Source organism: Anarhichas minor, unplaced genomic scaffold (assembly GCF_050575085.1).
Source record: "Anarhichas minor isolate MPS153535 unplaced genomic scaffold, ASM5057508v1 ptg000074l, whole genome shotgun sequence".
Classification (NCBI taxonomy): Eukaryota; Metazoa; Chordata; class Actinopteri; order Perciformes; family Anarhichadidae; genus Anarhichas; species Anarhichas minor.
The window spans coordinates 825,109-850,730 of record NW_027466520.1 but is presented as its reverse complement, the minus strand read 5'-3'; the positions used below and the strand labels follow the sequence as shown (position 1 = coordinate 850,730).

At 39.6% G+C, this 25,622-nt stretch overlaps 1 protein-coding gene across 1 annotated transcript; it reads right to left on the bottom strand.

Annotated features, from left to right (window-relative positions):
• Window positions 1-5,119: 5,119 nt before the first annotated feature.
• On the bottom strand, window positions 5,120-24,088 carry LOC142937573 (vasoactive intestinal polypeptide receptor 2-like). The gene is made up of 13 exons (XM_076080564.1): window positions 24,032-24,088; window positions 19,842-19,941; window positions 17,998-18,105; window positions 17,672-17,769; window positions 11,497-11,594; window positions 11,082-11,220; window positions 10,349-10,499; window positions 9,355-9,415; window positions 8,097-8,166; window positions 6,763-6,854; window positions 6,186-6,324; window positions 5,380-5,421; window positions 5,120-5,293 (listed from the first exon to the last, which is right to left on the bottom strand). Exons 1-13 carry the CDS (start codon window positions 24,086-24,088, stop codon window positions 5,120-5,122), a joined length of 1,329 nt encoding a protein of 442 aa, XP_075936679.1.
• Between the last annotated feature and the right edge of the window lie 1,534 nt (window positions 24,089-25,622).

Here is a 25,622-nt window from a genome sequence, read left to right as displayed (position 1 = left end):
TGCGATCTTTACTGTACTTTTAGATTAATGCTAGCATGGCATGCTAACGTAAGAACCCTTATCTTGCTAAAATACTATGTCACCATACACAGTAACGTAATGTAACTGTTAACATGTCGAAAAACGACATAATAAATACCAGCATGTCTCAACATCCATTAGTTGGTCAAATGCTTGTTAACATGCTAGAGCTAGCATGTTAGCATTTAGCTCCAGTTAAAGCTCTTGTACAGGTTAGAGTGGTAAAAGCTGAGTCCAGTATTTAGCTTTTTAGAATTATCATATCCTGAAGGATAATATTTTATATCATGTATGATATCATATATGAGCACAAATTATCATCTCACTTGATTTTTTTTACATACATTTTTGCAGGATTTAATATTTGAGGCGTCAAATATTCAACAACTTTATTCATCCCAAAAGAAACGTGTTGTGCTCCAGATGCTCTGATACATCGAAAAATGATATACACAATATAAATAAAATGAGAGCGAGAGAGCGAGGCAGACAGAGAGAGATAGAGAGACAGAGAGAGTCAGACAGACAGGAGGTCTAACAATGCCTCCAAGTCATGTGTGTGTGTGTAGAGAGAGAGCCTGCGTGTGTGCGTGTGTAACTGGTTGCCATGTTGAGGACGCACCTGGTGTTAGAGGCAGACTGATTAAAAAACGTTACAGTAAACAGTGATTTTGAACAAAACTCCTGCCTCCTTTTAACAAAAAGCAAGAGTCTGAGTGCCAAAATATGGATACCGTGAGAAAGATAAGACTCTGCCGAACGCGCTGATGTGGTTTTTATGTTTATGGTGTTAAAAATGTGAGCTCCAGAGCAATATACACTGTTTGAAAAGTCATTTTGCATCTTGTTTTACAGCAGTTATACAACTGTGCAAAGAAGAAGAAGGTGTGAGAAGAGTAACAGTGGGGAATTCGTATTTTCTGCTTTATTTTAATTTTTTAACAAAAGTACAACTTAAAATAGGGAGAGGAAGTGTTTAAGTGAGATTCCCTCCAAACTAACACATTGCACGTTAGATGCTCAAAAGGTAGCCAGAGCTCGGTGAAAACTTCTAACTCCAATACTCTGGGACCATATCAGTGCTAAACAATAGGGATTGCCCTATTGTTAATTGCAAGTTAATTGCCACGCTGGGCTAGTAAATCTGGCAACTGTGGTTAAAAAAGAATCAAACATGTTTTTTTCCAGAGCTGATGATGGAAGTAGCTAAGGAGTGAGCCATCTTGCTTCCGGCAGATGTGACAGCGCGGAATGTGAGGGGCGAGTATAGGCCAAAGCTAAAAACAAACAATACAAGCCGGGTAGAGTACACACACACACACACACACACACACACACACACACACAGTGAGATGGTTTCACTCCCACAGCCAATGGAAATACAAACACCAGATAAGCACAGAAAAGTTTAAACTTCCTTTTTATTTCGAGGTAGAATTAGAAAACTGGAAATAAAGACAAATAATAAACATCCTCCTTTTTAGTTAAATGTGTCCATAAATAATATTAGACAAAAGTACATGAATGAGGTGCGTTATTCTACTCGCATTGATATAAATGTTAAGGACAAATGTTTAGTTTTGTGTGCGAGCCAGAGAATATCATTAATACTGTTATTGGGATGTTTTGATACAATACGATATTTTTAAATTTTCAAAAATCATGTGTTTTTAATTGTGTAATATCAGTAAAACTGGTGTTGGTTTATTAATTTTAAGAATGGCAGATGTACCCTTATGAATATTAAAAACACCTCTCATTATAACGCAGCACTATTAAACTGCAACAACAGCTTCCAAAATGATCATAAAGTTTTGTAAACACCTTAAACAGTTTGAGCAGAAACTGAACATTACTTATAAATACCTGATTTATTGCAAGATTCATATATTAGACAGTTTTTGAGTGTGCAATCCTTATGTCTGTTTCATGTGTGGCGATTAATCTTTGATATTTCATCAATTACGTGGGGAAGTTAGTTTCTGTTTCAGTACACCTCATTGTGCAATATGCTTCTTATATCACGTATCACCTAAATGAGAGAAAAGGGGATTTAGGGCTGCACTTTGTTGGATTTCTTTCCACCTAATTGCAGAGAACATCAGGTTGTGCCTTCTATCGTTCTCGTGATGGCCCTCATGCAAATGCAGACATAAAACACAATGCTTTCAAAAGCGTGGAGGTTAAAGGTGCAATATACAGGATTCAGTGCATTAATATAGCAGCAACTATTATCTAAGTACTATTATACAGCGGAGTAATGTCCACCTGAGCTGATGACGCCGTCCAGACTGACAGCGTCGTCATGTAAACACCGTTAGCGCTGTTAGCTCTGTTAGCTGGCGAGTCGCCGGCTCAGCTGTTGAGAGTCAATAAAAATGCTCCCAGTCACGTATATATAGCACCTTTAAACTCGCCTCAACGTCGTCATTATTTCATCACATCGAGGATCATCTGGGGGAGATTTACTTTAATATTTACACAATATTTTAGAACGTATGTATAATGTAGAGTGCATACTTATGGGAGAAAGAACAAACATGACAAGTCTCCATGATAAAAGCTTTTATACATAAAACATATGGAGTCACACCTTTACAGTCGTGTTCAAAAGCTTATAAATCTCCCTTGACCTCATGTACATGACCAACATTAATACACAAGACATAAAATACAAAACAATCATTCTCTGTACAAGGCAAAGTAGTTTTTTTGGCTGCAAGTAGAACTGTAACTGCTGTTTCATTCATTCTCTTACTGTATTTCATTTAAAGACGATAACTCTTTTATTGAATAGTTTTGGTGTCTAACGATGGTGTACTACAGTTATGTGTTATCTTACAATCAAGGGATTGTAAAATGAATCTGAGGGTCGTGAGATGATTGACCAGATTCACCTGTTAAGGCCGTAAAATATATTTGCATAAACTGTAAGAAGGGTTATAAGTGGTCACAACTGGTAGACACAAAAAGGGTCGCAAGTAGACGCCGTTTCATTTTCAGGGGTCACAAGCAAGAAAGAAAACACCGCGGCCACATGTCTTACTTAAAGTGACCACTAGAAAACTATTAAGAACATTCAATTTAAAGTCAGCAGGTAATATTTAAAGGGGCAGTGTGTAGCGATTATTGGAATCTATTAGCATAAACGGAATCTATTATTAAAACATTTGTTTTCTTAAATGTATTATCACCAAAAAAAAAAGAAGCATGTTTTTGTTAGCTAAGAATGAGCTTTTTTACGCCTAGTCCCGCTAGTGCTTCTGTGCTGTGATTGGCTAGTACTGGCTAGTACTTCTGTGCTATGATTGGCTAGTACTGGCTAGTACTTCTGTGCTGTGATTGGCTAGTACTGGCTAGTGCTTCTGTGATATGATTGGCTAGTACTGGCTAGTACTTCTGTGCTGTGATTGGCTAGTACTGGCTAGTGCTTCTGTGATATGATTGGCTAGTACTGGCTAGTACTTCTGTGCTGTGATTGGCTAGTACTGGCTAGTGCTTCTGTGATATGATTGGCTAGTACTGGCTAGTACTTCTGTGCTGTGATTGGCTAGTACTGGCTAGTGCTTATGTGCTGATTGGCAGATTATCTGGCAATAGCAATTGGCTTAGACAAGAGTGTTTGGATGAAACGTGACGCATGTGAAATTAGCGATGTGGCTAGTTAGCTAGCTAGCTTACTAGTTCCGCCATGCTGTAATGCATCACTGGTTACAGAAAATGAGCCGAATAAAGTTGTCACTCATCTGACAATAGCAATGTGCTTTCCTACGCTTTGACAAGAGTGGGTGGATGAAGCATTAAGTTGATGAATTCAGCAGCTAGCTAGTTAGCTAGCATGCTAATTCCACCATGCTTTCATGTTACAGTGGTTACAGAAAGTAAGCCGAATAAAGTTGTCACTCAACTGGCGACAACAATGTGCTTTCCTACGCTGTGACAAAAGTGTGTGGGTGAAGCCTTGGGTTGTTTAATTTAGCAGCTGGCTAGTTAGCTAGCATGCTAATTCCTCTCCTCTTTCATGCTTAATTGGTTACAGAAATTGAGCGCACATGGGAGAAGTTTGCCTCAGCCAGAAATCTCTTTAGGTTAAGGCACGTACCTACTTGGTTAGGTTTAGGAAAAGATCACGGTTTGGGTTTAAATAGAATATTTCTGGCTGAAAGCTCTGAAGGAAACTTCTCTCGTGAGCAAAATGAGAAGAACATTAGCCAATCACAGCATAGTAGGGTGGGATTTGTTGGAACAAAAATAACGCAGTCCACCATGTTGCACCGTCATGTTTCTACAGTAGCCCAGAACGGACGAACCAAACACTGGCTGTCGATAGGTCCATTCGTGTTTTTGCCTTGGCACACGGTAGAAGTTTCAATTAGTTGCAATCTGCAACCTCACCACTAGATGCCGCCAAATTCTACACACTGACCCTTTAAGATAAATCTTACAATCTGCTTCTTTGGACCCAATATAATAAATAAAACAATTATAATAATAAATTCACAAATGTCAAAATGTGATTCTCCACCACATCCTGTAATTATTTTGGTTCTTAACAAAACTAAACAACATATTTATGATACATACATTCTTTATGGCTTCTTTTTAAAGTTCTTTGTTTTGAAGATTTTCCAAAAGGCGATAATAACCAAAACAAAAGAAGACATATCATGATCATGGAATTATGACATCAAAACTTCCTATTGAAGTTAATCGTTGTCTTCACTGTAACAGATGATACACTCGGCCGTCTCCCATAAATATCTGAGACAACTGAGACTATGGAAGTGTGTCGATTATTTATTGAACCAGTATTTGACTTCTTTATTTGCATATTTTTCAATAATGTTTAAGACCTTGATATTAAATTAGTTGATGCAGATCTCTGTTCTGCATGATTTCAGAAGGCACTGTTTCATGTGTGTGACGGGAATTAATAAAATGCTGAAGACAAAATCTTCTGGAGGCGCACACGGTCCAGCAAGAGGTCCTTCCCGATACGTCTATAAAAAGTGTCCTTGAGTAAGACTTCGAGCCTCTACTGTACCTGGTGACTACGAGGATCAGTTCTGAACGTCTCTATAACAACAGACCCCTCCAGTCAGAGCATGGTGGTCTCAGTCTGTAGGATGGACTGGGCTCGGGAGTTTCTGGGAAACTGAGCAGAGCTTTCGTTGCCGTTGCGGCTGACCGACATGGCGTGCAGCCTGTAGTCCCGCCCCACGTAACGCTTGAGAGATAAACTCCTCCACGTCCTCCTCAGCTCCATCTGGACCTTTTTGTTTTTATAATACACCAACAAAGAGTTCAGTGTCTGAAGTGGAGAAATTAAAGTTGGGAAACCAGTGTGTGCAGACTCACCTCGCTGTTGAGGAAACAATAGAGGACCGCCACAATCAGACCCTGAAACACACACATACGCATCTGTTACTGATTAGGCAGCATCTCTAACAACAGACTTATTTTAACATACTCTTAATCTGTTTGTTTGTTTATTCTATTATATATCTATTATATTTAAATGATGTGTTATAGCATTGCACTGTGTTTATTGTGATGCACCAATCATAAAGCCAAATTCCTTGTATATGCAAACGTCCTTGGCAATAAACCGATTCCGATCATCTTATAGTTTTGTAAGAAGAGTTAAAATTATAAAAATATGGCACGCACTGTTCCGACAAAAAGGCTTCTCACATGAAAGCAAAAAGGACCTAACTTGATGTTATTAGCTGCATATTTTGGGGATTTTTACCAACAAAACATTAACATTTGAGAAGAAATCTGCACTTTTAAATGTAATGGGACATCTTTCAGAGCGTCTCCACTTTCATGAGTTGGTGTAAAAGTCGCATTAATTCCGATATGATTCCAGTATCTGCTTCAGGACCACATATGAAAGTGGACCAAAATCAGAACTGAAAAGATCATCTTCAATGCGAGTTGTGCTGTTCACACTGAAACAGCTGATCTGATTCACAAATGCTGCAAAAAAATAGATCAGGTTTTAAAGGAGACGAAGACACAAATTTAAACAAATCAAGTTTCAATAAACAGCGCCCATGTCTTCCAAAATGTGTAAAAAATACTTTTTTGTTCCTCTAAGAACGTGCACATCTGTTGTCTATTTATGTGGAATCAGTGGAACCCGTTGTATGTTCTGTTACCTGGAAGGATCCGAGGCCGAGTTCAAAGAAGATCTTGATGTGCTTCATGTTTTTGTCAGCCGGCTCCATCAGGTAGACAAACACCACGTAGTTGATTCCAAACAGAGGGATCAGCAGGAGGGTGGACTTAGCCAGACGTCTAGAGAACACACACACACACACACACACACACACACACACACACACACACACACACACACACACACACACACACACACACACACACACACACACACACACACACACACACACACACACACACACACACACACGACAAAACAACAGTGTTTCCAAATGCTTTTGTTATTGAATACATCTTTGTTTTTGTGCCAAATGTTTAATGTAAAGTGCAGCATTTGGTTTCTCTCTCCTCAAAAAAATTGGGAAACTGTCTTTTTATGTTGAAATATAATAAACAAACAGTTTTTGTCTTTTCTCTCTAAGTTAACAAAAAGATGTCCAACTTTAGAAACACGTAGGCCCTTAACTGCAGCAGCCCGATGGTTCATTATGTCTCCTTAAAGCCCTCTAGAATGTATAAATCGGATCAATAGAAGCACAGAGGTAACATATGGACCTGTATTGCGACTGCTCATTTCCTCCAACATCACTGCAGCGCAGCTTCTGCACCAGGATGCGGATGATGCTGATGAACAGGACGAAGTTGATCTTACATGAAAGAAACGGAGACAGAAACCTGTTGGTCAGTAAAGATCAGAATCTGTGAAATTTACCAAGCAAACTAAAAGTCCTTCACTTGAGTCTTTTCTCTTCAGGTCACGTTCTACTCCACTACATCTCAGAGGGAAATCTTGTACTTTTTACTTCACTGCATTTAGTTGACAGCTTTTGTTACTACGTACTTATTCGTTTAAAATATTTCTAACTATTTGTACACTAGTTTAAGTCATTCTTCATGCAAACAGTTCCTGGTTCCAGCTTCACTAATGTGAAGATTTGCTGCTGAAAATAATGAGCAGATGAATCCATAATAAAAATAATCAATAGTTAATAATTCTAAATGAGCTCCAGCTCAATCCACTATGGCAGTAAGTAACATTTTCAATGCAGGGCTGTTACTTGTCGTGGAGAGTTTTCACAGTGTGGTATTAGTACATGTACTGCAGTATCTACAGTGCTGTACATGTAGATAAATGACTCAGGCCCAGATTTACTCTTCATCAGTGTCAGACTCACTCAGGTTTAGAATATATTCTACAGTGGGAAGCAGCAATCAAAGTAGTTCAACTTTATTGTCGACAATGAATCAAGCAGAGCAGCTCGTCGACAATATGCTTCAGGATGACAACGTGTTGTGATTGATCGTCTGCTTTCCAACATTTTTAGACATAAACTGCCAGACTGAAGCTTCTCTCTGGTTTCAAATGTTACCCCACGACTACGCAGCCATGAGACGGTTTATTAAAGTCGTTATTCGACGGTAGAAGCACGGGGATGTTATAATAAGTCGATAAAAAACGTTCCCAGATGTTGCTCTTTGAGTAATTGCAGCTGGAAATGGCAGAGGAATATATCTATAAAATAATAAAAATCCAACTGCAAAGAGTTTGAGGTTGAAACTGGAAATCTGACTGAAATAATCTTAAATAAGTGATTTTGTGGATGACACTGAATGTGCATTTTTGAAGGTCCCACATTGAAAAAAGTACATTATTTATATATTTTATGAATTTAACTTTTATTTACCAGGATAATACCGTTGAGATTATGAATATTTGTTACATAATTGAAGACGGCAGCATAACGGTTTCACCACATGAAAACACAGACAACAGACATAAAAAAGAGCATTTTTAAATATATACCGTCGTGGCAGAGAATAAAAGTCATGACACAGAAAGTTACTGAACTGAACGCCTCGTTAGAATAAGACGTTGGTGCCAAACTCACGATGACAGACGCCATGATGGGCCAGTTCATCAGTCTGTTGGGGATCGGGTTCTCATTCATCTCCCAACACCTGGAAATAAGAACATTGATCAGCATTAGCATTTTCATAAGCATGGACTCTTTAACTGTTTGTAAACAATGATGTCGTACGCAAGTTTTTAGTGGAAGTACGACGGAGTGCAACAGCGCGTCACTGTTTGTAAGGACTGTTAGTGAGTGGGTAGAATGTACAAGCGAGTGTTCCGATACAAACTTGTATTTGGTGGAGAAACCTAGTGTGTAACGCTACAACAGACACATTAGGAGCTACACGTCAATAGATGATCCAACTCTGTCATCTGTGTTCATGTACAGAACGTCAAACACCATGAAGAGACCCAGAGGTTTGACTTTATTCTGTTTTAAAATGGCCGCTACAAACAGTTCAGTCATCACGTTTCATAGCTTGTAGCAATAGAGGCTGCCGGTGTTTCAGTTTAACCAGTGACCGTGTTAACCAGTGAATTTTAGCCGAATCGGTTTGTGGTTTCTTGTGGTGACTTAATGGTTGCTTTAGATAATATACAGAGGACTATCACGAGGAAACCTACATGTTCTGTTGGTGGACTACCAAATCTAAATACATACTCATCTGTGTTTATCTATGATAACCAGGCTGCAACCTCCGGTTCTGTAAAGTGAAGCCGATGCTTTGTGTGTTAAAGCTGCATTCTCTCTAGTGTCCACCAGGGGGCGACTCCTCTGGTTGTATAGAAGTCTATGAGAAAATGACTCTACTTCTCTCTTGATTTATTACCTCAGTAAACATTGTAAACATGAGTTTATGGTCTCAATCTCTAGTTTCAAGTCTTCTTCAATACAGCATGATGTTCATTTAGTACATTATGGTCCATTTAGAGTCAAACAGACCATAAAGCAGGGGATGCTTTAGGGCGGGGCTACACGGTGATTGACAGGTCTCTACCAGAGACGTATACAGCGTCTCTACGTCACTCCTCCTCAGTCCAGATATGGTCACTTCCTGTTCACTGGTTGCATAAATCTAAGATGGTGACGGCAAATTCGCCGAACTCGAGGCTTCAAAACATCAGTTCACAAACAAATGAGTGACGTTATGATGACTACGTCCACCATAAACTTACTCCGAGCAACCGCAGACGCATTCGGCTGAGAGTCACCAGTTAACACGGTCACTCGTTAAACTGCAACACCTGCTGCTCTTGTCTATTAAAACGCCTCTCAGGACGTTCAGACTCACTGTGTGTCCTCCAGGTTTATCCGACATATGATCCACGCCACCATGAAAACAAAAGGGATTCCTGCGAGACGAGAGGAGAGAGGAGGAGAAGGAGTCTGTTTAGATTCTCAGTCTGCACATCCTCACGAGGTGCCACGCAGGAAATGTGACGTCTACACACACACACACACACGTACATTAAACAGCTGGAGCTAAATGTTGATGCATTAGGGAGGAAGTGTTGGGTAAAGTGGTGACGGATGGTGGAAGGAGGTGTCGCATGGCAGCGGAACGGGTCTGAGTGAACACAGAGGAGCCAGGAGACTGTTTCCCAGCCGACCTTTCATGAAATATACTGGCCTGTCCGTCCGTCAGTCCGTCCATGTGTGTGATTTTGATTTTGCAAGAAACTTAAGTGCAGAAATGATGCAATAGTTTCTGTCTTCAGATAACAAGTTTCAAGCTTTTTTGCCGAGAGTTAGATGAGAAGGTCGACACCACTCTACAGCTACAACTAGCAGCTGGTTAGCTTAGCTTAGCATAACGATAAAGAAGGAAACTGCTACATTTTTACACATTTGTATGGATTAAACAAAAACAATATTATGTGTTATTAGTGAGCTTTAGAGGTGTTGGTATGCAGACTTTGTTAACGTCAGACAGAGCCAGGCTAGCTGTTCACCCCCATTTCCTGTCTTTATGCTAAGCTAAGCTAACCAGCTGCTGACTATGACTTCCTATTTACCGTACGGACACCGGAGTGGTATCCATCTTCTCATTTAAAGTATAAATGAGAAATATAAAGTAAATATTTCCCAAAATGTTGAGCTTCTCCAATAAAGCAACTGTGTGAAGCTTTATTTCTTACGTGATTCTAACGTTAAAATTATTCTGATGCAGCATTTATTTGTTGATAGAAAATAACAAAAGTTCTAGTGAACATCTGTGCAGTCTTCAGTGTGTAATGCTCGTTGTACTTTACATAGAGATAAGACATGTTTCATGATATACGAACCCCAGCCGATGAGCAGGTACACGGAGAGGCGGGTGGAGTAGCTGTGGATGACGAGCAGCAGCGTGTGCAGGTACAGACCCTCCACCAGCAGCCAGAAGAAGTTGGCCATGATGAAGTAGTTGAAGAACACCAGAATGGCTTTACAGCCCACCTACAACAACACACGAAACAACAATTATAGGATGCAGAAATGTGTCATTATATAGATTAAATCCCCAGGAACTAATAATAAACCAGTACGACCTGTGCTGCAACACTCGTACCATGAAAACGTTCATGAAAATAAACATGTTTCAGGAAGAATGCCCTGTTGGAAACAATAACGCAGGTAGAGTGGCAACTGAAACCGTAAAAATATAATTAAAGGTTCAGCTTTATTGTCATTTTACAAAACAGGATTGTGAGAAAAAGTATGAGGAAATATTCAAATATTATAAATTAAAATAAAAACAATGAAATAGGCGATTAAAATATAACAAAGTATATAAAAGTAGCAGTAAAGGAGAAAATAAAACTAAATTATATTTACAAGGAAGTTATACATATATAAATACATATATATATATACATATATATAAATACATATGTGCATGTGGTTTCGTCAAAAATGCGCAAATATTTAGAAATATGCACAAGACATATTCTAGTTTATTAAAAAAATAAATCACCACAGGCCCAAAAGGTGTGTGTGTGTGTGTGTGTGTGTGTGTGTGTGTGTGTGTGTGTGTGTCACCAGCGACGGCTGCGTGCTGCAGTCGGTGTTTTGGTCGTCGGAGAAGAGCAGCGTGTCTTTGGTCAGCACGGCGGCGGCTCGCAGCATGAAGGACAAAAACAAGTTCAGATGGATGTAGTTCCTCGTGCAGTGGAGCTTCCTGTATGTATATAAATACACACACACACACATATATATATGTTTATATATCCATACATATACACACAGAGAGGGATGTTGAGGAGAGTGTTTACAGAGGGAGTCGAGTGTGAACCCAGTGAAGGAGTCAGTCCAGTGAACAGAGTTGATCCAGACTGAGCTGAGTTCAGCAGACTCAGCTGTTATCACCTCTGTGTGTTTATATTATATATACGTATATATGTGTACATATACGTGGAGTAATCCTTAAAACATCCTGGTAGTGTGACTGGTTTACCTGAACAAACAGATGATGATGGTGCTGGTGAGCAGAGTGATGAAGGACAGGCTGTGGCCCAGAGTGGACAGTATCTTCACCACCCTGTAGAAGACCAGCTGCACAAACACACCAACACACACACACAGCTCACTCATCCAGCAAAATGTACAAACATACAATAATAACATAAAATACATTTTAATTAGAAGTATTCAGTTACTTTACTTCAGTAAAAATACAAAAGTATGAGCATCAAAATATACTTATAGTACCAAAAGTCATTATGCAGAATGTCTCATTTCAGAAAATAATAATGATGTTAATTATAACCCATAAAATATGATATAGTTTATAATTAGTAATGCATCACTTTAATGTTGCAGCTGGTGAAGGTGGGCTGATTCTAAATAAAATAACATTTAAAATAAAGTAAAATAAAATGTTGAACTAAATTAAATAAAGTGAACTCAAATTAAAATACATTAAAAGCAGCTCAAAGTGCTTCACAGAGAAAAATAAAAAGGAAAACACATCAAAGAGAAACGATACATAAAGGAATAGAGAGATACACGACGCAAGAAACGTGTAAAGTTGCTACAAAAGTTAATGGAATATACTGCATAATAATACATCATAATTAATCAGCCGATTCATATTTGGTATTAATAAATAACCCTGCAACCTTTTTTAAACAAACGTAACGCAGTAAAAAGTAGAGTATTTGCCTCTAAAGTGTAGTAGAATAGAAGTATAAAATACTCTTTCTGGTTGTAAAGACCATTAAAGCCACTAGAGGGCGCTGCTCTTCATTAATCTACATATTAAATAATCAGGAACGAGTATTCTGTGTGGAGAGACGCTTTTAACAAAACAGCGACGAGTGATGTTTAAAAGATGCACAGACGGTTTTAATCTGCACTCGTTGAGCTGCTGGAGCCTCGTGTGTCTCGAGTGGACATGCCCTTTCACAATAAAAGCAGGGTCAGGAGGAGACTCTGGTCCATTTCACAACTGTGTGTGTGTGTGTGTGTGTGTGTGAGTGAGTGTGTCGGTGCCAGGCGTTCATCGCTCTCCCTCGTCAACTATAAACAACATTCCCCATGTCTGACACACCATCTGGCAATAAACTGGACACACACACACACACACACACACACACACACACACACACACACAATCAGTGTATACATTAAGACATGCATGAGCACGTGCACTTTAACAAACACATGTAAAAACACACCTGGTCTGACACCGACACAAACATCACATGAGCGTTAAATATGAACTTATTCATACTTTCACAGATGTCTCAACGTCTCACTTTGTAAGAACGTACATATTGAGACACTTAAAGATCTCTGGAGACGTTGTCCTCTCCGTCTTTTCTTTCCACATTCATCCTTCACTCCTTTCCTCTTTCCTTTGTTTTAATGAGTCCATGTTTCCTTACTCTTTTCTTTACCTTTGCTAATTATTTTTAAACTTTTCTTCCGTCTTTTGTTCCGAAGCTTTTTCATTTCATCATTTTGTCTAAATTCTTTCCTACTTTTCATTTTTCTCCGTCTTTTGTTTTGTCTTTGTTTTCTTCTGACAAGTTTTAAAAAGGTTTTAATTATTATTATTATTTAACCTCTTCATGCATATAAACATAACAATTGTTTCTTTTACATTTTTGTTCATTTCTTTACTTAAATCTCCTAAAAACAAGGTTTAAAATCTGTGATAATTCTCTAGAATATTCATCACTTAAGTTACAACAATGCAAACTAAAGTGTGTGTGCGTGCGTGTGTGTATGTGTGTGTGTATGTGTGTGTGTTTGTGTATGTGTGTGTGTGTGTGGTTTAATCAGACGTTCACATGGCAACTCAAACATAAACTGTCGTCACCTTTTAATTCAGACGTTGATAAATCCTGCACAGACAAAAAATAACGAAACTGTTTGGACATTTTTGACCCTCTAAGAAAAGTATTTTTCCGTTGTACTACTTTTCAGTACTTACTCTAAATACACAAATATGCGAGGACACACAGGCCCGTCACAGCCTGGCATCCGAGTCTCATTCCTGAGTTTGATTCTCAGGCTGCGAGCCGATGACCTGCTGCAGCCACATTTCCTTCTATGTCCAACGCGTCTCCATCCAGAGCTACTCGCGGCTCGCTCGTCTTCCTCTCCGACACCGGGGAGTTAAAGCCGTGCTGAACTTTAGGCTGAGCGGCTGAGCGGGCCGCGATGGAAAGTCCAAATGTTGCGGACCGACTTCATCTTCATGCTCCTTTGTTTTAAAGCAACACCATCGACGTTGTGATATTTATTGTTATGTTTTCATCTCATTCGTGTCTCATTCATTCCTTGTAAATATGTGTGAAGTCCTTTAATTCTTTGCACCATTTGAGGATGACGCAGCCGCCATTTTGTTGCATAATGACAATAAAGTTCTTGATTCACTGAGTCAGCGCTCAGAAAATAAAAGTCCTGCTCCTCGATGGAAACAGAACCATCATGACTAGAAGTAGAGAGAACTAGAACATGTCTTCAGTGCAGAACAACACAGTTATCATTAAAAAGAGAAAAACGTAAGTTGAATTTATTTGATAATTTATTTTACGAAAATTGGAAAACACTAGAATCTATAAATCCAACATGTTTACAAGTGTCCACAAGTGTTACCCATGTTGGAACAAATGGAGACTCCATGTGTATTTACATGTTGACATCCTCTACTTCAGCCTCTCCTCTCCTCTCCTCTCTCCTCTCTCCTCTCCTCTCCTCTCCTCTCCTCTCCTCTCCTCTCCTCTCCTCTCTCCTCTCCTCTCTCCTCTCCTCTCTCCTCTCTCCTCTCCCCTCTCTCCTCTCCTCTCTCCTCTCTGTGTTCACTTCCTGAAGTTCAGTCAGAGTTTCTCCTCCTTGTTGTCACATGACTGTTGGTCTCAGATGAATCAATCATGGCTTCATAGTTTCACTGAGGAGCTCACAGTTTAAAGTCACAATAAACAGCCTCACGTGTGAGACCGGGAGACATTAAAGTCTGTTGATTTAAAGATCTGTTCTGTGTCGCAGCGAGAGGACAATCAGCTGTGAAGTGCGAGTATCTGTGTGAGCGCCAAGCGGTGACGTCTGGTCTCCGCTGAATGTTTTCCAGACGGAAAACCTCCGTCTCTTCAAACAGGAAACAAATAGAAGCTTCACTGAGAGTCAAAGAGCGGGAATCTCACACCTGAGGGGCTCTGGAGAGGATCACAACCCAGCTGTGTGTGTGTGTGTGTGTGTGTGTGTGTGTGTGTGTGTGCGTGTGTGTGCGTGCTGTTAAAATTCACCTCTTTGTTTTGCTGTTTTCTGTCACACTGCTCAGATGTGTGATTTATTAGTTTCTGTTGAAATACTTAGTTAGGTTTAATAAAAGACGTCGTTTGTGTTAAAATAACAGAAGTAATGTTACTAAAGTTACGTGATGAATTAATTTGACTTCTAGTTTCACTCGAGGAACGAACATCGGTCTGCTGGAGGAAAGATCTCCGTACGCTGGATGATCATATTATAACGTTTTTTTGAGGATGGATTGAATTGATAATGTAAGTCCGGCTTATATAAGCATTTTGTTTCTGTACACTTATTGATTTGTGTGTGACGGCTGAATAACATACTTCTTCTTCTTCTTGAAGAGAAGTGTGTGGCATGAACTGAGTGTGGACACAATAACGGTCCCGGATGTTCTCCTAAACCTGGATGTTACCTGCTTGTTTAAAGCTCCGTATAAACCGAAGGGTCCTGGAATGCAGCCGTGACGAGAAGCAATAACTGAGCAGGTCAGAAGGTTTAAGCTCCAGCCTCCGGTTAAAACAGCGTTACAAGAAATATTCTGCTTCACGATCCTCTGAAGAAGTTTACCTTCAGACCAGATTAGAGGGCAGAGAGCGCCAAGACCAGGAGCTGAACCCACAACTCATCCGAGAGCTTAAGCCGGCGTCTCGCCACAACACGCTGTGTTCAAGTCTTTGAACGCCCCGCTGTCCTCCAGTGGTGTTCAGAGCCTTTATTTAAAGTTACTATGAGGAACCAGTCTCAGTGTAGTCCTGATCCTCTATATGAACTAGTCTCAGTGTAGTCCTGATCCTCTATATGAACCAGTCTCAGTGTAGTCCTGATCCTCTATCAGACCTCCATTAGTAAAGAGACCACCAGAGAGAAGATGGTCTGTTTCTATAGAGTTATTCTTAAAGCTCGTCATCGGAGCCACCGGGTCAGATTCTGGTGAAACCAGATGAACTCATGTCAAAACTGAACTCTGTGCTCTCCTACAGTTATGATAACGGTCCTAAATGTTGAGGGGTCTAATTAAAGTGATTTACAGTACGCTCTGCACAAAATCTGAATTACTTTACATCTTCTAAACTGATTATTTGGTGATCTAAAGTAGGTTGTGGGTGGTGAACTGGGTATTTGGTGGTCTTAAGGGAGTTTTGGGTAGACTAAACTGGGTATTTAATGGTCTAAACTGGGTATTTGGTGGTCTAAACTGGTTATTTGGTGATCTAAACTGGTTATTTGGTGGTCTAAACTGGTTATTTGGTGGTCTAAACTGGTTATTTGGTGGTCTAAACTGGGTATTTGGTGGTCTAAACTGGGTATTTGGTGGTCTAAACTGGGTATTTGGTGGTCTAAACTGAGTATTTGGTGGTCTAAACTAGGTATTTGGTGGTCTAAACTAGGTATTTGGTGGTCTAAACTGGGTATTTGGTGGTCTAAACTGGGTATTTGGTGGTCTAAACTGGGTATTTGGTGGTCTAAACTAGGTATTTGGTGGTCTAAACTGGTTATTTGGTGGTCTAAACTGGTTATTTGGTGGTCTAAACTGGGTATTTGGTGGTCTAAACTGGGTATTTGGTGGTCTAAACTGGGTATTTGGTGGTCTAAACTGGGTATTTGGTGGTCTAAACTAGGTATTTGGTGGTCTAAACTAGGTATTTGGTGGTCTAAACTGGTTATTTGGTGGTCTAAACTGGGTATTTGGTGGTCTAAACTGGGTATTTGGTGGTCTAAACTGAGTATTTGGTGGTCTAAACTAGGTATTTGGTGGTCTTAACTGGTTATTTGGTGGTCTAAACTGGTTATTTGGTGGTCTAAACTGGGTATTTGGTGGTCTAAACTGGGTATTTGGTGGTCTAAACTAGGTATTTGGTGGTCTAAACTAGGTATTTGGTGGTCTTAACTGGTTATTTGGTGGTCTAAACTGGTTATTTGGTGGTCTAAACTGGGTATTTGGTGGTCTAAACTGGGTATTTGGTGGTCTAAACTTGGTATTTGGTGGTCTAAACTAGGTATTTGGTGGTCTAAACTGGTTATTTGGTGGTCTAAACTGGTTATTTGGTAGTCTAAACTGGGTATTTGGTGGTCTAAACTGGGTATTTGGTGGTCTAAACTGGGTATTTGGTGGTCTAAACTGGGTATTTGGTGGTCTAAACTGGGTATTTGGTGGTCTAAACTTGGTATTTGGTGGTCTAAACTAGGTATTTGGTGGTCTAAACTGGTTATTTGGTGGTCTAAACTGGTTATTTGGTGGTCTAAACTGGGTATTTGGTGGTCTTAACTGGTTATTTGATGGTCTTAAGGGGGTTTTAGGTGGTACAACGTATCCTTTAAGCATCATTTGGTGGGATGAGATCTGGTTTTGGGACTTAGATCTTTTTACACTGCAAGCAAAACTATAAAATGCATTCTCTGCAGAAAATGTCTCTCTTTCACTTACATTGCAAATAAGAACTCACTGAAACTAGTCTGTGGTTTGCGTTTCAGACGATGAATAAACTGGCTCTGTGGTTGTTTTGATGCCTGTTGTTGAACAAAGCATTCAAAGTGGGTCAAACCAGAGATACGATCCTGTGATGTGGAGTTGAGCTGCGTGACACTTCACACGTACACTTGTTCTGATTACAAAACACTAATTATGTTATTTGATGGTCTAAACTGGTTATTTGATGGTCTTAATTATGTTTTGGGTGGTCTTAACTAGTTATTTGGTGGTCTTAACTAGTTATTTGGTGGTCTTAACTGGGTATTTGGTGGTCTGAAGTGGGTTTTGGTGGTCTAAACTGGGACTTTTAGTTAATTTAAGGCAGCTCCCTCTAACTTTCTCTGCTTGTATCAACCTGGACCCACACGGCACAAACACAACGTCACACAGAAAGTGAACAGACCTCGTTGGGTTCATCCGTGTTGTTGGACCAGCAGGCGACAGCGATGGGGGGGTAGACGTGAGACCAGCCTCTCTCTGTACAGTTCCTGCTGAGGTTACCTGAGACACCAAGAGTTGTATTTTTACACCATGAAACAATCAATCGTCTTTTATGTCTCTTTTTTAAGTCTTTATAAGTGCATTATAAATGTTTTGATGTCTTAGTTTTCTATTTGTGTGTATTTGTATTCTACTTGTGTCTTTTGTAGTGTTGGTGTCTCTTTCTAGTATATATATATATATATATGTGAATATTAACTTCAGATATTATGACGACGGCCGACTCACCGTTTTTCCCAAACAGACGCAGGAAGGAGGAGGGGCAGGGGAGGGTCATCACCTCACCGACCGCCGCCTTCTTCCAACATGAGACATTGTCCCACTCGCCGTGACACCCTCGACACACACACACACACACACACACACACACACACACACACACACACACACACACACACACACACACACACACACACACACACACACACACACACACACACACACAGGGTTAAATTACACTCACGACTTCCTGTTCGTCTGAGCTAATTCTTTCAACTCACTGATCTCGTGTCAGGAAACATAAAAGCATTTCTGGATCCTCTGAAGTTCAGCCATTTGGCTCCGCTGCAATTCGTGAAATCATTAATGTATCACTTTACTCACTTATCATTCACAGTAAGAATGAATTTAATAATATACTAAGAGGTATAACAACTAAATGTCATTGTTAAATAACCAAAGTGCAGCTCTAAATGTTGTTTATGCCACTTAATCTTTTAATAACTTCATTTAAGCAACTTATCCCCAATTTCTTGCAAATTAAGTCAAATTTTTATATTTGAAGAGCGATTAAATAAATTTAAACTTCTTGGGTTTAAGGGTTTTGCATTTGCACTTACAAGAAATTATGACACAATATTTTTAATTCTGCTTCATCGTTTTGGTTAAAACTGCTGAAAGGAATTTAAGAAGTACTTTTGTAAACTTGTAAACAGAGATTCTTATTTTTTTCTCGTCAAAGAAAAGACTTAAATAATCTGCACTCGTGTCGGGTGTTGATTTGTTAATATTTGTACGTGTTATAAGCAACTATGAATTCATCTGAAGTTATGAGCATCAGTGGTGGAAGAAGTACTCAAGAAGTACTCAAGTATTAGTGGTAATACCACAGTGTACAAATACTCGGTTACAAGTAACAGTCCTGCAAATCTACATATTAGTAATTCAGGCATCAAAAAATACTTGGAGAATAAAAAGTAAAAGTACTCTTCATGCTGAATAATATTTATTATATCAGTGGATTATAGTTATTGATGCATTCATGTGTTCATCACTTTAATGCTGCAGCTGGTAAATACTTTATATACTGCTGCATAGCTTAATCTACAATAATGTGACAGAAGTTATTAGTTGATTCATGCATTTCTTAAATAATCTGTAAAGTAACGACGGCTGTGAGGTAAATGTGAACAAAGTTTATCTACGTCTGAGATGAAGTAGAGTCAGAGTCTAACGAACCAACAACACAAACAGCTGCTTTATTAAACTAAAAGATGTGATCTCTAACGCTGGTGCATCACGGAGCGGATGAGAGTATCTGATGATGGTTTAACCTTTAAGACACACACACACACACACGCACACGCACACGCACGTGTGAGAAAGAACCCAGAGTCCACAAGCTGCAGACCACACAGAAAAAACGCTCTTTTATTATCACTGTGGTGAAACACTGAAACACACATGACCTTTTAGGAAAAACAGAGAAGCATAGCTGTGCATGTACTGTATCAGTGTGTGTGTGCACTTCCTCTTGAGGTTAATAATTGATTGATAGCGAGTGTGTTGCAACACAGAATGAAACAGCTTCCAGACACACCCTCCTCTTCACATAGCTGACCTCAGTCAACACACACACACACCCACACATTACAACACAGACATTTGTGCGTAAGTGTGTGTTTTAAAGTAATTTTTTTGAGTTTTTGTTCCTGCAGATGCCAAAACTGTTAGCCACCTTAAAACTGTGTGTTCTGCATTTATATCACTTTAAAGCTGATGGGGATTTCCAAACAATTCCTTCTGTGTGTGTGTGTGCGCGTGCGTGCGTGCGTGTGTGTGTGTGCGTGCACCTGTGCTAGCGGCCGTCTGTTGCTGCAGCAGCGTGTGACACTCTCTCCTGGCTCTCTGCATCTCCCACTGGAACTGGCAGCTAGGAAACTTTCCATTAACCTGTCGGGACGAGAGGAAATAAATATTATGAATATTATCTCCAACGTGAACAAACTGCGTCAGTCAACAGTTCAGACTCTGGCTCTCCGCGTCTCGGGCTGAGCGCTGGTGTTTGATGAACGTGCTTCAGCTTTCTGGACTTGAGTTCATGTGTTTGCAATCTGAAACGTTCTCCGGGAGGTTTTTGGATAAACTTTTTCCTCAAATCAGAAATTCCTACTTCTGTGCATGAAATGTGCTCAAAATGAATAACGTGCACCGTGATGCTATTAGGTAACATGGCGTATTAGGGCCTTGTTGGTGAAGCCTTGCAAAGTGAAGCAATGTGGTTCCCTGACAAAAAAAATATTTTCTTTCTCGGAAATCTGTGACTTTAATCTCAGAGAATCTCGACATTTTTTCTTGTACATTTGTGAGTTTTATTCGTAGATTTACAACTTTAATCTCAGAGAAGTTGTTTTTTTTCTCGGGAATTGAAGACTTTAAGGCGGAAATTCTAAATTCTTTCTCTGAATGTGATCGTTATTTATTACCTACAGTGGCACTAAGACGCTGACAGTTAATGATAGAAATATTGGAATATGTGGAATTGGACTACAAGAAGCAGAGTTGGACTACAAGAAGCAGAGTTTGAGTAGAATAGTTTGACTTTGTGTGTGTGTGTGTGTGTGTGTGTGTGTGTCCTGGTACAGCTGAAGAAGACTCCTCAAACGAAGGTGTAAACAAAGGGCAGCATGAACACAAAGAGAAACACTCAAACTAAATAGGAGTGTGTCAACTTGACTTCATTGATATACTGTGTGTGTGTGTGTGTGTGTGTGTGTGTGTGTGTGTGTGTGTGTGTGTGTGTGTGGTCCGTTTACATTGAGATTCACTGCCGCTTTTTTTTTTTTTTCAGACCTGTCAGTGTGTTTATACATCGCTCACACACACACACACACACACACCCCTCAAGCTTTTGTTATTTCTCGTCTGTCCATTGAGTTGTCGCTTGCAGACGATCACCTGATCACATCGACCAATCAAACATCACCTCAACACCGTCACACCCGTGGAGGCTTTTTAAAGAATGTTTAATGTCCGATTATTATTATTGAGAACAGCCCAAAGAAAGCACAAACACTTCGGGTAAATAAACAAACAGGTAAACAACATAAATGAGCCATGAATTAGTAATCAGTCCGTCTCTCAATACTGTCTGACTTCCTGTCTGTGGCACTGAGCTCAAAACACATTGGTTCCTATGAGACGTAAATCTTTACAAACACAAACGTGTGGTTTTATTTTCCATCAAACAAACAAACATCTCAGATCTGAAAGTATTGCATGAATTTTCTTTCTTCTCAAAACAGAAACTATAAACACAGAGGATGAACCGTTTGAATTTATTTAATCCAACAAACAACGTCATCTCATGTCTCCTAATGAGCTTTAATACACACAGATCCATTACGGACGAAACCTTTGTTCCAGTTCGTAATCCTGAACCTCGTCTGACCTCAAACCGCAGATTACAGCGACAAAAAGCAAAAGTACTATCGACTAGTACTAGTAGTACTACTAGTACTATATATGGGACAACATCGAGACAACAGTGCCCCAAGTGCAGCTACATAAAAGTTGATATTAATAGATTTGATTATTATTAATCTGTTTTATTATTCTGGACTTTTTCTATTTGTTAAAAACGATGAAACGTTAGTTCCAGTAATGCTTTAGGGACATAAACAGGAAGTACAATGTCGTGAGTTTCCTGGCAGCTTGAGCTCCGTTACGTTAACGTTATATTTGTTCACATTTTGGATAATTAGCACCATTAAAAATATGCCGAATCGTCGAATCCTGTTTGCAGTGACGGATGGACAGACAACGATCACTGTGTTACTTTGACACTGAAGGAAACTTTAAAACGAGATCATTCTCAGGCAGGTTCTGCAGCTATAAAGAGCGTCTTTTCTATGATTACCAAGTAGATTTCTGGATGTTTATTAATGACGGACACCAGAGATGTTGATATCCTCGGACTGTGAGCCTCATGTCAGTGAGCTCATGTTTGACCCTTTGACCCATGTTTGTTATGACTCTGAGAAGGAGAAACAGACGCAGCAGTCTGATATTAACTCACCGGTTAGAAGCAACATATAAATGCATCTCATGTACTTGTATATGATCACTATTCCGTATGGGGGAGCATATCCCAGCATGCATTGGGAGAGAGAGCACACTGGTCAGGTCAACAGGTGTTAATTATGCAAATTATGCATCAATGTTGGAGATTCCATGGAGAGAAAACGGGACTAAACTTTACTCTGTGACTTCATCTCAGATTCTCACCGAAATATTAAAGAATTGTAACTTCTCGAGCACATTAATGTCACAGGTTTCTCCTTCACATCTGTTCACCTGCGTGTCATTAAATAAAAAAGCTCAGTGCAACATGAACAGGAACTTTTAAACGTCACACACAAAGAACATGAAGGATTCTTATGAGCTGAACTTTTAACTTGAGCTGCAGCTACAAACTGCAACTTCAGCGAATCTCAGCGTCAACAAGAGAAGGAACTAAAGCTCCAAACTAACCAGCGATCAGTCTGCTCGCTGGTTTCCTCTTTAAACGCAACACAAGAGTTCACTGCTGTCTCTCTGCACGATCTTCATGCTGAACTTCAGCAGTTTGTCTGCAGAGTCGTCTGCTGCAGCTTTAAAGTACTTTCAAAAAACGAGGATTAAATCAGCGAATCACAGTTCAGCTTTAATCCAAACAAAAGGTGATGAACTCGCTGCTCTTTAATGTGTTTTAATATCAAAATGAGCTCAACGGTTTACGTATTGACTGTCCTGCAGTGAGATCATGAAAGGAAGCAGAATCTACTGAAACACAGCCGACACGTTTCTCTTGTGACGTCCAGCAGACAGGAGGTGAAGCAGATATATTCTCAAAGGAGAAAAATAGATTTAAATGTGATTTTGTGTAAAGTTTCTGAGGCTGCAGGACGACACAGAGGGAACTTATACAACCTGAAGTCCTGAGTCCTCTTTGTGCCGCTGTCACATGTTCCCTGAAGGCAACACAAGGTTTGACTTCTAACGGAGAGCTCAACGTTTTCAACAAAAACAAACACGCACGGCTGAATTTTGGGGGGAAATGTGCAAAAATATTAAAGAATTTTATTCCAACTTTAAAAGAAATAAAAAGGGAAAAGATGTTAAAACTAAAATGTGACCTTAAATCAAAACAAGGTTTCTGTTCTTCGTATGCAGAACTAGAATTTAAAATACCAGTTAGAAAACTACAAAACACAACTGACACTGTTCTGTTTGTAAACGTGCATCAAGATTTGAGTTCAAAAGACACAACATTTTATTTGTTGTTATTGTTTTTCTTCAGGAATAAAATCCTAAATGAGTCACTGATCTCTAAAACCTCTAATCTCTGCATGTTGAGCTCCTCTCACAGCTGATACCTTCTGTGTGTGTGTGTGTATATATATATATATATATATATATATATATATATATATATATATATATATATATATATATATATATATATATGAACACACTGGAGGTCCAGACACAGAGTCTAAACACAGACCTGAACATTAAAACAACAACCAGCAAACAGGAAGTGAATCTAGAATGAAATGGTTTGAGTGGAATGAGAGCTGCTGCTGTTTGAGTTAATTTACAGTCACGTTTCATTTAATGACGCTGAAAGCAGCAAAGTGGAAGATTAGAAAATATAGTTATGAGAGAATGTGGTGACTGAAAGCTGTGGGTCTGAAAATACAGAAATATAACAGTCTCAGTTGGAATAGTAGAGGACATACATAAATAAAGGTCACTGTATAATCTCACTTTGTGTCTATTTTTGGAATGTTGTGGCCTAATTATGATATTAAGCCGATTAAAACTAAATATTTAGAGACGCAGATGTCATGAACTCACCCTGAACACCAATATAAACAATATCAGCTACGTTCTTATGAATATAACTCATATTTAAATAAGAATAACAGTGTTTTTATGAGATAATCACTTGAATAATAGTGATAATATTAATATTAAGAAGAAGAAGAAAGGGACTGACCGTGTGGATGAAGGTGAAGCCGAGCAGGAGCAGAGCGAGCCGGTGCGTAAAGGCCATCCTGGACTCATGTCCTCCGGTTCACCTGGACAGCAGCTCACCTGTTGGACATCCTCAGCAGGAAGCACGTGCGCCGCAGCGAGACGCCACCGAACGGAACTCTGTGAAGGTTTGTAGTTTTAACGCGAAGAAATCACGTGTTTCTTTTTTGGCCCGTTGGTGTCAGCAGCTTTACGCACGGATCAGATCTTTACGTCTCCCAAAAAGAGTTCAGTGTTTGTAAAAAGAAAAAGCAGAACAAACATCCCAACATGAAAACTCCAACAGACCAACCGGACTAGAGGGAAGAACCGGGACTCTCCGGTGAGCGGAGCTACAGTGACGCGGAGCTCCGGTTCTCTCTCCGTTCACTCTCTAACGAGCGCGCGTCTCCGCCACACGTCGTCCCCTGGGACACCCCGGACTCATTGCGCGCTCCCGCGGACCTGCGGGAGCTTCCTGAGTGTGTTTTAACAGCAGCGACACCGCACGGCTGAAGTCACGACTCCGGACAATTAAACTGATGTTTGGGTCCCAAACTCTGGCCCTCGGGCCCCCAGAGGGTCCTGGAGTTTGGCTCCAGCGGTCCCACCACCAAACGAAACCCCAACTTTATTTAATAAACATGTAAGAATCAACAAAATCACTTCACTCATTCAGAACAGACAGATTAAAACATGTAAATGTGGGTTATGTTTTAATAATACATTGATGGTATTTAGTTTAAACACAAAATGTTACAGTTAACTTTCATGAAGTGAAAACACAACATGAAAGAGTTCCCAGACCGACCTGTCAATCACAGTAAGCCCCGCCCTAAATCATCCCCTGCTTTTTGACTCTAAATGGACCATAATGTACTAAATGAACATCATGCTGTATTGAAGAAGACTTGAAACTAGAGATTGAGACCATAAACTCATGTTTACAATGTTTACTGAGGTAATAAATCAAGAGAGAAGTAGAGTCATTTTCTCATAGACTTCTATACAACCAGAGGAGTCGCCCCCTGGTGGACACTAGAGAGAATGCAGCTTTAACACATGAAGCTTTCATTTCACTTTTCTTGTCTCCTGGTTTGTGAAAGATGTCAGATCTTTGACCTCACGTTTCCTTTCCTCCTGACTTTGAGGTAATTTAGTGAAACAAATGTATTTAGAAAAGTATATAAAGTACTTTAAATCGTCTGCATGATCAGTACTTTTACTTTGATGCTTTGAGTACATTTTCACTGGTAATACTTCTGTACTTTTACTAAACTTATAATATCAAATATACAGGTCTTTTACTTCTAATGGAGTGTTTTTACATTGCTGTATCTGTACTTTAGATTAAAGATATTTATATTTAATACTTTGGAATGTAGCACGACGAAGGTCAAAGTGAATATCTGTATAATTTGAGTATCTACTTGAAGCTGTAGAGGACATTTCTGTTGAGGTTTTTGGAGGTGATGATGTCAGGAGGTCACTGAATCCTCCTCTGAAACCAGCACGAAGATACATTTACTCCAGATGTTGTTAATTATTTTATGAAAATGTAAACTTATGTCTGA